At 38.5% G+C, this 13,896-nt stretch overlaps 1 protein-coding gene across 1 annotated transcript; it reads right to left on the reverse strand.

Annotated features, from left to right (window-relative positions):
• Positions 1–210: 210 nt before the first annotated feature.
• On the reverse strand, positions 211–13,896 carry GPR37 (G protein-coupled receptor 37; the record flags this gene model as incomplete). Its single annotated transcript, XM_006024529.2, has 2 exons — positions 211–1,961; positions 13,600–13,896. Coding segments are annotated over 2 exons (1,116 nt in total), but the record flags the coding sequence as incomplete, so codon positions are not given.

A 13,896-nucleotide genomic window follows, 5' to 3' on the forward strand; every position in this document is an offset into this window, starting at 1 on the left:
ATTCTCGTTTTTAACATTCATGGTGCATCTCAGAATGTGGGCCTGATCCACACAGCACAGTTAAATCAGTGAGAATCTTTCTACAGACATCAAAGCACTTTGAGTCAAGCCCTCTGGGTCTGAAAGTGCACGTACCAGGAAAACAAAGTAAAAAGGAATTCACTTTCCACATATTACGCTCCCTCACATTTATTGTCACCAAACCTGTGGCAAAACAGCGCCCTTACTGTGCAGTGGCACTCTCACTGACACCAACAGGAATTACACTCAGAGACCCAAGATATGACCTTACTGTTAAAAAAAAGTAAAGAGGAAACTCAACTACTGAAGTCACACATATAATTCAATGTGAAAACAAAGCTTGCTTCTCAAAAAGAACAAAGTAACTTAAACACTGTATATCTACAGATGGGAAAAGGAAATTAAATGTAGCATATTGAACCCTCCTTATACACATTTAAAAACTATTTGCATAAAGCAAATACCATTATAACGATCTCCTTTACACATGCTAATTTCTATTGCCAAGTGTTAATACGAGAATGATAAATTAAATATGATCAATTTAAAGTATTCGATATGAAGCAAAGATTTTTTTTGTCTTTAATAAAGAAATTTATTATTTTTTATGGATATCCTTGTTAAATGTGGGTTGACACTGAAGGTAAAGAATAAAATCTTATTTATTTTTATGCTACTTTGTAAATTTTCCAAACTCCAAATCATCTCACAATGGTGTACAGTAAATGGGATTAAACTAACTTCAAATACTCTCCACCACATCTTTTACATTAAACATTTTGCAAAAACCCACAAATGCATCTATGCAATCAAGTTACAGTGATTATCAAATAAACTAGCAAGAAATTAAATCAGATGGAGTGACATGGTTTCTTCATCCCCACACAGAAAAAGACTAGCACCAGACCAATTTAATGCTTTTAAAAACACACACCGGCTCTTTTTCTCTTATTTTGAGAACTAAAACAGAAATCATTTTCCAAAGCACAACTGTTAATATGGGAATTGGCTTGCACAGCAGTTTTTACCATCAAGATTTTTTCTTGTATTTTATTCCAACAAGGAAAATACAGTTAAAAATAAAATAAAGAAAAATACTAAAAATAAAGCCATAAAGTTAGTTAGCAGTGAGTCCCAACAGAAGCAAAGGTTGACATTTCTCTGCGGATGGTACTAAAAGGGGATAGTTCAAGTTCTGTGGTGTACTCATTGTCATTGTCATCACTCGTCACCGTTGAAGACTTCTGGATGCATTCTTCACAGCAACAACAACAACACTCCATAAAGGCCCGGCTGAAGGGTTTGCAAAGACAGAAGAGGAGGACTGGGGTAACACATGACTTAAAGAACAAAAGAAATTGACTGATGAGATGGAGGAGATCCATAGTCTGCTGAGAGACCCCTGTGGACATGTAGGCAGTCACAATGTTGCAGATATTTTCAGGAATGATGCAAAACCCATATAAAATGGTCAAAGCCACCACGGTGCAGTTCATCTGACTTTCCAGTTGAATCTGTCGCTTGTTGCCTCTTGTACATGCCTTCTCTGCTCTTCTGATTTTTCTTGCTGTTACTAGGGAGCAGGTAATAGTGAAGAGGGTAGGTAAGCAAAAGTAACAGCCAAAATACCACCAGAGTCTTGCACCATCATATGTGAGAGCTAATACATAAATGGTATCAGGTAATTCAGTGGAAATCTTTACCACGCATCGCTCCCCTGGCAGACTGCCACTAAATTCAGGGTCTTCCTTTGTCAACTGACGTAGCACTACCTCCGGAAGTGCCAAAAGCAAAGCACCAACCCATATAACAGCTAGTTTGGCAGTAGTTGATGTGCAGTTTTCAATCATCTCATAGTACATCTGTACATTAGTGGCAGCCCGAAATCGGTCTATACATAGGGCACACAGTGTGAATGTAGTGACTCCCAGAGAGGCTACCTGTGAGGCAGAAAAGGGGACACATTTTAATATTGCTACTGTCCAAAGAATATAAAAATATAATGCAATGTGGATTATAAACTGCTTAAATGACTATCTGGGACAGAGCACCAACAAAGTACACTTAATTTATTAATTACACCTGTTTATATTTTTGTCCATTTAAAACTTCTTTCTTCATCATATATCAGGTAAAGTTAAATTCAATATAATTAGTTTCCAAATTACTGCTGATGAAAAATACCAAGACTATTAAAATGTGAAAAAAATATTCAATGTATATTTTCCTTTAAAAGCATTCCTTCCTTGTTGACTGTTCAGAAAAAGGCCAGATCTGCATCTAAATATGTCTGGCAAAGATGAAGATGCACCTAGTTGAAATTTTGAAAAATATTAGCTACCACTAATCTGAAGTGAGTAGTGCTTTAGGTACCTCCATTGCTGGGTACCCAGTTTAAGATATCCTAACCAGCTTGATGTAAGAGGCCAGATGCTCAGTTCTGGCAGCCCAAAACACAGGCACCCTCTCTCTCACCACTGGCCAATTATATACATACTTTAAAACTGAATTGGATAAAGTTCCAAAAACACACTGCAAGAGACAAATGCTAAGTAATGGACATCTTTCCTAGCTTAAAAACTGCAAACAGGAATCTGATACTAAAAGATCACAAAAGATCATTTTGTTTCATTTTACCCTTCAATATCCTACAAACAAATTTGCAAAATAACAGACTTTAAGTACATTTTACTGAATTCAGTTTCTAATAAAGTCATATTCAAAAACAGAACTTGTATTTACTTCAAGGTCAAATCAAGACTAGACCCTTGATTTTTGCTTTCCTGCACTCTAATTCATTTGTTCTTATGGTTTTGTAACCTGTTGTTGTATCTAATCTGTACTGGTGCAAAAGAGCAATGAAATTACAATAACAGGAATTGTTAAACTATATTTCCCAATCATTTATAAAAATGTATACTTGTTAGAATGAATTAGCCACATGTTCACATAATTATTGGTGAAATTTATGGAAATATTGGGCAACTGACTGTAATTTTTGCTTACTGGATACAACGTGGAATGCTATATTTAAGATTATATAATGGGGCATTTCAAAATGTATGCTGATTTCTATCACAATTTTGAAATATTCTTGTTTATGTACACCTCAAAAACAGTTCGTAAAGATAGATTGTGCAATTAAAAGCAATTATATAAATGTATCATTCATGTTGACCTTCAGTATTTAATGACCATCTCTGACTGCTAAAATTCAATATCAGTGCAAACTATTAGACACTGAGGATTAAAACTGTAAGGCATTGGCTTAGTTGGGTAATTCTTTGAAGCAGCTTCCTGAGAGATGGAATGAGTAAGATGCAATCTCTTATTAATTAACCTGCAACTGGAGGAATAGTGAAAGATGACAAAGCAGCACTTTAAACATTTTTAATAAGCAAACCTATTAATTTAGAGTGTTAAACTATCTGATAAGGCTCAGTATAAAGCTTGGGAAACACCAGCAAAAAAATAAAAATGACTGAAGAAAAACAAGAGTTGCAGGAAAACCTTTAGTAAGCACTCAAAGGAAACAATGACAAAATGAACTAATAAAAAGTTTTATATATCAGGGCTGAGAAGAGTCCAATCAGCAAATTTAAGACTTGGGATTTTTGTCCCTGAAACACGTGATAAATGTGAGCATGTGCATATTCTACAGGTTCCCTAAAGGGGCTCCAACAACTCTAGCCAGATCTTCAAACATGAATACCAAAAATGTCAATACCCAGCTCTGGCCAAACTCTTTAGGTAGATGGAGAAAGGAAAATTTCTGAGACTTAAAATTAAATTAATGGAACTTGAACATCATTACAAGGGAAAAGAGAATGCAGTTTTTAAGTAAAATGTATTGTCCCCACCCCCAACATGGTTTAAAAACCCCTCCTGTGATTGTCTCTGAGTTGCATTACTACACTGCACCGTGGCTAGGACACTGGAGACTCAGCAGCTGTTAAAGGTGACTAATGAAAGAAGGCATATCTACAGTGAGCAAACATAACCTACGGGGTTCCTGTCACATTAACTGACCAGTGACTTAGAGGTTGAAGACAGTGAAACATGGCAAGAGGAAACTAGGAATAGCGGAAGTCAGCTTTGAAAATTCTACTGTTCATTTATTAATGAAACTTGGCTAAATAAAGCTATTGTTTGTCTGGAACATGCAATGGGTTTCCTGGTTTTTAGACACTAGTAAACTTTATGATTCTATGGAAAAGAATGATAAAAAAAGAAATGTGGAACACTCCAGTATAAACCCTGACTAGTTTCTACAGGATAAATATGAACTGAAATTCACTTCAACTACCTTCTCCAGTGCCTTAAAGCAATTCAGGGGTCTGATTCCTCCCCAAACACCATAAGATATGAGTAATTTGACTTAAGTAAATGAGCGTTACTCATAGCCTGTGTGGGTGAGAGCTAGGCTCGAGGACATTCCAACTACTTTTCTATAAACTATTTCAGCACTAATGTGTTTCTTTCTATTAATAAACTGCATATTAAACTTCACAAGTGTTACAGTAATACTAAGGATTTAAGTTAAATTGAAAAAACTCCACATTTCCTTGGTTATGATCAGTGCTCTATCTTTAACCTCCTGGGATGTGCCTAGATAGTTGAAGAATACAGAAAACACACTATAAATGGATCTAATTGCTGAATCACAAAAGGGCATGTCAGTGAAAAGCAGCCAATCTTTAAATGGGATAAGTCACTGTAGCAGAGGCCTAATTCAGTAATTTTTTTTTTCCAGTGAGTTCCACCAGCGTAAAATACAGCACAATAGTGAATCAGGCCTGTTATGTCTTTAGCTTTATAGGATTATATATTTTAAGTAGCAAAAAACTTTTGTTAGTTTTCCAGGCAAGCCTCTTACGGCCCAGAGTTCTTGTTTCTTGCCTTCTTGGATACTCATGAAACAAGAAGTGATGTCTTAGCTTTTTTTTACAAGAACTGAGAATCCAACATAAACAAATGGCTGAAAATAAGAGGCCTAATCTGATAGTAGGGAAGATAAGCTACACCTTGAGCAAAACTGCCATGGGAATCTTTCAAAGAATATTTTTTTACTGCTTTTGCTTCCGTAAAAATATTGAAAGGATGGTGTATATATTCCTAACTTACATTAAGGCAGTATTTTATTGAGCACTATGGCAGTCCTTCATATACTACACAATCCTTGGATTGCTTACTGGCCCTTAGATCACTGTCAAACCAACTGAAGAACTGAGGCCTTGGTTGTGGCACTAAATTCATCAAAACATTCACTGGAGGAGCAAGCCAGTTTATTTGCACCCATTCTCTTCCTTTCTGCTCTGCCCTTCCAGTCTCCTTTCATTCGGTTAAACAAGTAACCAAATCTTTTACAGCTTTGAGCAGTCTGTCCTACTTCTACTCCTGGCCACTCTCCCACAACACTCAGTCCTTGCCTTGGGAAAAAGCCTCCAGGTGATCATGGACGCAATGCAGATTAAATGGACTGGGGAAAACTAGCAGAAATAAGATTTTCAAGGACAGAATTAAAGCAGACTGCTAAATATATCATCAGGGGCTTGTATAACTGAAGGGTGGTTGAGGTGGAAGCCCCGAAGATGTATAGACGAGGTTCAGAGAAGAACAACTAGGGTGTACAGGGAATGAAGAACGTAATCTCATGAGAGGAGACTAAAAGATCTTGGTTTATTCAATCTAGCAAGAAGGCGGCTGAGAGGTGATATTATTACTGTCTATAAACATAAGTGGATAAACACTGGGGACTGGGTTGCCAACCCTCCAGGATTGCCCTGGAGTCTCCAGGAATTAGATATAAATCTCCAGGAGACTGCTGAGAGTCACCTGGGAGATAAATGATAGGGCATTCATTAAAATAAATATTAAATGTTGAATCCAATTTATACAGTAGTCCAGTGTGTTTTTAAAATGTAATAGTAATGTGCATTTGCCTTCCTGATATAAAGTCTACACATCCTAATCCATAACGAATATATGCAAGCACATGGACACATTTGTGTTGTGTGTTGCGGGCATGTTGGCGCTCCAGAAACCTCCCAGAATAGATTCAAGCAGAGCTGCAGAGACAAAAGAACTCATTTAAGTTAAAGAACAATGTTGGCACAAAAACAAAAGGGTATAAACTGGCCATGAGAAAACTGACTAGAAATGTGATGGTAGCCTTTACAACTCAGAGGAACAAGATTTGGGGACAGCACCTCAAAAAAACTAAACTAGCTTGGAGATGGAGCTTGATCAGTTTACAAAAAGGATCACAGCACGCACAGTGTATATTGGATAAGTGCATACATAATTCATTTAACTGCATAACACACTGCCAGCCCCAACTGCTGCAACAATTGAAACAACCTCCAGTTATCTAAACACCTGTTGTGACATAAGGTCATTAAAAAACAAGCCTGAAGACCACTGGATGAAGAGATTTTGAGCCAAGAATGACAATCTATTAGCCCATCTCTATCTGTTCCTGTTATACCCATAAAAAGATTATAAAGATTTTTTTCCTGAGACCCTAGTCTATTATCTTATTACAACTGTTGTGTATCTACACTAACTGCATAATCTCAACACATTGTTAATGCAGCGCACAGTGGTGGCCCTTACATACTTGTCAGCTTTGCCCAACATAGTTTGCCAAATGTATTTATCTATAAAATGTTTGTGTATTTTCTATATTTATTAAAAGAAATACACTGAATACTGCAAAATATTAGACAATTAAGTATTCACAGTAAATGACCTAAAATGAGCATTTTAAATATACTACTTTTTGAACCTTGAATATCAGTCACAACGAAGCAAAAAATATATACATCCCCCCCATCCTCATATCATCAAACAGTGTTTAAAATCTGTTTACTGCTTTATGTTTTGAGACAGATAAAGGCCACAACTACCTAGCACATTATAGCAATTGACAATGAAAATAAATACAGTGACCAGAGCTGATTAGCATCACAATAAACTTCTGATACTAGCAATCAAGATTATTACCCTGGAAGAAGAGGCATGTCAAGCTCATGATTAGAAAAGCAGTTTGATAATCATGAAAGTTGTTATTGTGGAAGTGTTTCACTTACATAGGAAAAGGGGCTGTTTCTTTGTGATTTGGTCACAGAGCCTTAGTATCAAGGTATTACTGTACACACAGTCTGAATTTATTACACTTCCTTATGCACTATCATGCTGCTATTGAATACTGATTTCAGAAGGCTGTTCTTGAATGCTTTCTAAAGGGAAATTAAAACCATATTGTCAGCATACAAGAGCTAATCATTAGTGCACTCATACTCTATTCATTGAGAACACTGGAGAAAGTGATAGTCTGTTAGATACATTTCCCCTTTTGTTTTCAAAGAAATGTCCTTTTTTTGTTATTTTAATAAATTACATTTTCAGTTCTCTCTTTGTTTCAAGATCTATCAATTAACAATAAACTCAACATACATTTTTAGTAAAGAATTCAATCATTTCCTTCAGCAAGGACCAAATTCATCACTAATTTACATGAGGATCTGCTAGCACCTAAACATTATTAAAACCTGTACCTTCAGACTTAACATGGACAACCCTGTCATACAAACACTCAATATCAGCAGAGGGGTCTACATCAAGACAGCATTCAGTAGTGCCATGGTATCAGATGCTGCCTTTTTCTTTCCACACATGTAATAACTTAGATATTGCTGACCCAATTTTAAACTCAGTCTAACACAAATTCAGTTCCATGCTGAAATGCTGCATGCAACGCTTAAGCCAAAAGTGAATTTTATGGACAATTTATAAAACCCTAAAGACAGAGGTTTGTAGAGGAAAGAAATGCTGACGGAACACCAAATATAGCAGTGCTAGTAGCTGCTATCATCATGCAGCTATAAAATAAAGGCTTCTTTTTAAAAGCTTTTTTAAAGCTTCTTTTTAAAACCTTTATTTATTATTAGATAAGTGCTGAAGATGCTCAGACTTGTACAAGACACAAGTAATCTAAGGCCTCAAAGTTACAAAATTCTCTGTACTTTTGGATACCTGTATCCTGGTCAAAACCCTCACTGAATTTAAATGAAATCCTGCAAAGGTGAAAGAAAGAAATGGGAAAGATGTGGTACAATGGTAGCCCTAGAAGAGTGAAATTAGTAATATCCGTTAAAAATATATGTATTTATTTTGTTAATACAACACGCACAAAACGATTGTACTGACAGGTTTGGAATGGGTCCAGAACAGCCAGCTTTGCCATTATATCCCACCTACATCCCTCAAATGTGCCCTGAAGGGACCAACTCTAGAGCGAAAGAGTAATTAATTTTCCAGGCCAAATCAATCACTTTCCACTAAGAATGCTAATTGTGGTGGCTTTTGTGAGCTGGAAGTTACCCACCAGACACTGGAACAATGCCATGTACTCATTTAATACATGTTAAAGATTAGGCCTCAGATGGCACTGATTTAATTCTCTACCAACTTGAACTGAATTCAAACTGGCACCCTTAGGGGAACTGCTTTCTGGGCTCATTTCTGAATCCCTAAACCATTTAGTCTCTTAGTATATAACCTTTTTTCCCCATGACATTTAAAGAACTTTATTTTCAGTTTTAGCCAAAATAGCTGACCTCTGTTATATATGTTAGTAGCAAAATACATATTCTCACACACAATCACACTGAGAGGTCCCTGTTAAATCTGAATAAGGGCTAGACGGCAGGGACCTTTTCTATGCCTGACCTTTTCTCACCTTAAGCTAGCCACTATGATCTTAAATGAATTCTTGAACCTCTTTATTTTCTATCTTCCAGTTATATCAATCCTACCTCTCATCACTGTGGGATTTATGTATTTATCTAATGGTTATTAAGCACTCAGAAAAAGAAAAAGGCTATTAATTTTGGTTATCACACTTTTTCCTTTACAGTGTAAGAGAAATGGGGCAGCGGGGGGGCGGGGGGTGGAGAGGAAGGTGGGAAATATAAGACCCCATGCTCGGGGAATGGAAGCTCTGTCTTTCTGTATCGTTGAATTCCTTTCTAAGGATATGGACAAATGTGCACTTGTAGTCACTTGAAATAAGAGAAAAAAGCTTCTGCTTGAAGTGTGCTGCAGCTGTTATGCTATAACTGTTATGTCCTGTAGTGAGTTAGCTATATCATCCTAACTTTCACTGGGTGGAAGCAGGGGTAAAGTCAGGGAGGTTTAGCTACACTTTTACTGCTACAGAACCATGCAGATGTAATAGTTGCATAATAGCAATACAATCAAAATGTCTGTCTACACCCTAAAACAGTGACTCTCAGCCAGGACGCCCTGAGATCCTTTCAAAGGGGCTACAGGATGCCAGAGTGTTAGCACTGCTGTGTGGACAAACATGACTCACATGATAAACCCAGAGATTTTAACTAGGAATCTGTAGTGTTAACATGTCCTGCTTTGTTGCAGTCTTTCTGAATTCTTTGCAACTGAAGAGTTGCTCTATTATTTTTCTGTAGTCAAAAGAAAGGGGGGGAGGAAGTAAGCTGGCATTTTTGAGGGTTACCTCAAGTCTCTCTAGAGGTGTCACAGATCTAAAAAAGTTGAGAACCACTGCTTTAATTCTTCTGTTGAAGGAATCGGGTTCCTCCCACCATGAAAAGGCTGAGGGGTCTAGCTCTCACATTTAGAGAGCTTGGCAGAAGGGAAGCTGCCAACTCCACTTCATTCCACGTTGCTGCTTGCCCTCCATACCACAGATTCTGACCTGTGGCTGCTCCTAAAGCTTCTTTAAAGAGAATTCTATTCAGAAAAACAGGTGGGAAAGGAACACAATTATGTAAGCCAAATTTTAAAAGCTGTATGTCTATATTGGATATCTAAATACAAATCTGGGCCCTAAGTAAAACAGTGGATAGATTTAAGAGATGCTGATCGTAGGATTATTAAAGAATAACATGAAGAGGAAGATACACTGCTGGCCCCTGTATCCTCCCAAGAGTTTATCCGCAGCAGTTCTCTCCCTGTTGGGCACATGTAAAGGGCTCTTTTGATCCATTTAAGCACATTTCTCCAAAAGCTGTTCAAGATTTTTCTCAGGGATTTATCCATTATGTAGTCTGAAAGGCAGTTGCATATGACCCAACTGTGGCATCATGTGTGATATAAAAACATATGCTTAGCTGCAGTTTGCTACAACAGTTCTTAATCATATGTGGGGAAAGTGCATTTTAAATTAAACACTATTAAAAAGACCAAGCTTTTAGGCATATCAGTGACAATTCACACACAAAGTGAATAAATTAACAAAAGTGTATAAGCAATTATAAAAGTGATTATATGTACTCAGTAAGAAAATTCTGCACTATTAACACCCAATAAGAAGCACTAACAGATAGTAATTAGTCACAAACCTTAAACTAAAAATATTCAATACTGTTCATTTAGATTAGTTAAGACTTTATACAATACAAAGTGAAGCTGAGTCACATCACATTTACATAACTTGCTCTGGGTAACTAGATATTCTCCACTGAGCAACAAGTTTGTGCAACTTTGAAACTAAAGGTGGGAGTGCGTCCAGGAACTAGATCCAGTAAAGGATTTAAGTACCTTAAAGTTTCTTGCAGAGTGGAATCCAGGCTCCCTGTACAATGCACAGAAGAGTAAGGCATCTCAGAATCACATCCAAAATGGCCAGCACACTAATCAGAAAGCCACCAAAGAAAGCACAAACCTTCCTAGAGTTAGCTAGCTGAAAACTGAGTATAGAAATCTTGCCCATCTCAGAAAAGTCCCTGTACTGGGATCTGTAGCTTGGAACACTCTCCTTTAAGTAGGCACTTACAGCTATTCTTTCGAAGAACTGGGAAGGGCTGACTTCTTAACTTTAAAATACTGCCAGAGGACGTCATGGTATATAACACCTCTTATATAACAGCCCAACCACTTGCCTTGGAAGTCTGAGACCCGCATCCAATTCCCTCCTTAGCCTGAGAGGGCTTAAATGCACATCTCCCATCCCTAAGAATGTCCTAACCACAAGGCTTCTTGCTATTTTGAGCAGAAGTCTTCTTGTCCCTTCTCTTGAAACTTTACAGCTGTTCAGAAAAAAAAAGTATTTCAAGAATCACCAGGCCAGAAGGAGAGCACAAGAGGGAGCATAACCGTGTAACATAGGGTTAGGGAGCCTTGAGGAGACTCAGCTGCGAGGAAGGAGCCTTGAGGTTCAATCAGTATTTCATCCAATGACTGTTTGGTGTAATATACGGAAACTATGCTGGGAGTAGGGACTGGATCAAAAAAAGTTTTGGACTGGGTCAAAAAATATTGGGAGTAGGAACTGGATCAAAAAACATTGTTTTTGGAATCAATGACTTCTCTCACTCATGTTATATAAAAGTCAATCAGTAGGCCAAAGTACAGCTCCAAGAATGACTCCCCATCTTGAGGGACTTTGGGATCTAAAAACTAGGTGTTCCTCCACCAGTCAGGGTAGGTGTGAGCTTGTCATCCAGCTGCTCAGTCCTGTCGAGACTGGGCACTTACAAAGCCTTAAAGTAAACAGTAAGCTATCTTACTGGTGAGTGTTGGTCCCTCCAGTGGTCAGTGGCAGCGGCATGTCATTCTCAGGATAACTCTTGCAGACTTCAGTACTTCAACCCCACTTTAAGAACCTGAAACCTTTTAATGCGACTTAGAAGTATGGGTCCCATGGGTAATCCTAAATCACTGAGATGCTTTTCCAGATACTGGCCTTTAGCTGTAAAGCCAGCAGCAACCAAAACTAACACCTATATAAAACCTTATATTCTTTTGCTTAAAAGTGAAGAAAACCAGTAGCTTATAGACTTCTGGAAAATGATATTTATATCTGATCTGTTTAAATTAACAAGTTCATTAAAACATGTAGTACGATATACTCCTTCCCCATTTATAAAGAACACAGTTCTTGCAACCTCAAACTATTTCGATAAGCAATTAATTTTCAAGAAAGATGTGCCCATACTGTGCAAGTGTCAGATAATACAGGACATAAAAGCCATTTTCAATTACTGACATGTAAGTAGAATCAGCTCTACAAAAGATTTTCCTATTTCCTATGCAACTCCAAGCATAAGAAAATTAGAAAGTAAAAAATATCACTATTAGTCCAGAATTATTTCATATACAGTAGGTGTTGCTTTAATTGAAATGCATATTCCTTATTTCAGTTAGTATATTAGTTATTGTAAAACTTACCATAACATTTAATTTTGCAATTTTAAGTCCACTGTTGTATTCATTACTAGCTATCTAGTCTCAGGAAAATAAATTCTGTATGACTGCATAATTCTTTGTTTGACTATTTCTAATATATGAATTATTTTGCATAAAACATAAACAGTTTTTCACATCACGGCAATGGTCTACCATGGAGCTCAAATCAATGCATCAAAACATAACATGGCCTCAGCTCCACACAAGTACCAGTAATACACTATATCTGCTGTTGAGATGTAATAATAGCTGTTACTTTAGTGGCAACTGATGTTACACAAGTATTTGATCCTAATCCCAAAGAAATACCACAGTTGCTTTACATATAGTTTATTTATTCCTCCTCTAAACTGTGGTTGATGCCACTCTGTATATTGATAAAAGAAACAGCAGGTTCCCTCATGTCCAATAAGCCATTCTTCAGGGTTAATGGAATAACAGTTCAGTAATTTCTTGCTTGCCTACTGCTACCCTTAGTTTAAAGAATAACATCAAACAGTGTCACAGGCACATAGTACCGTTTGCCAACATAACGGGCTACCACTCTACCAACAAGCTTCAGTGCTCTGCTTCCAGTAAATAAAGTGGAGAACCTGAATGTAGCAGGACTCGCGCCAGCTGGCTGAAAGCTTGCTTGGCAGAGTCCCTGAACAGTCGCCAAGAGGCAGAGATTTAAAGGAAACCCGGGTCATTTTTTTAAGAAAAACCAAATAAATAAGCATGGGATCTAGAAGTCAAAGCCTAAATTAATAGTGTATATATCACATTTATGCATCTTGGAATATATAAAGGCGCCTCCCTCGAGCAAGGAGCTGCTTGCTTTGCTGGAAAGGCTTAAACATTGCTTTCTGCAGGGATAACTCTCTCTCTTTGGAGAGGCAGGAAGCAATACCAGTTTAGTGGTGTTTGCAGGAACAAGAGGAGTGACTTTTGTTCAGTTTGGGGGAAAGCAAACTCAGGTCTTACTAGCTCTGTCAATCAACACATGCCTCTCAACTTCGGGTAAATGGAGGGGGGAGCGGGTGCAAGGAACTTCATTTTCTTTTGGAAAAGCATTTGTTAGGGGGTGATGCACACCTTTATCACCACCGCTCGCAAACCAAAGGGCTCTGGCTGCCACGAGCATGCCCAGCCTCTTCATTTCGCACACAAGTAGGAAGCAAGAGAGAGCGGGCTGGCTAAAGAAGTCACCTGTCCCTCTGCTGTGACCTTTCAAAAACTTGTGGCTGGTCCGAGCGGGACAAGCTCGCGGCTCCGCGGGGCCAGCAGGGAGGCCGCCGACAGGCCCCAGCGGGCGGCCCTGCCCAGACTGCACCAGGGGGCGGGAGGCGCGAGCGGGGCCGTTACCTCGATGTAGGGCACCACCTTGCAGGAGAAGTCCTCCAGCAGCCACTTCTTGGTGAGCTCCTGGAAGATGACGAGCGGGAGGCAGAAGAAGAGCACGAGGAAGTCCCAGAAGGCCAGGTTGGCCAGCAGGGAGTTGGAGATGCTGCGCATGTAGTAGTTGTGGCACACGATGCACATCACGGCCATGTTGCCCAGGATCCCGGTGCCGAAGATGACCACGGACAGGCACATGACGGCGTAGGCGCCGTACGACTCCGGGCTGAGCGGGTAGAAGGGGTTCCTGAGCCGGGCTCGCCG

The sequence above is a fragment of the Alligator sinensis genome, unplaced genomic scaffold (genome assembly GCF_000455745.1).
Source record: "Alligator sinensis unplaced genomic scaffold, ASM45574v1 scaffold574_1, whole genome shotgun sequence".
Classification (NCBI taxonomy): Eukaryota; Metazoa; Chordata; order Crocodylia; family Alligatoridae; genus Alligator; species Alligator sinensis.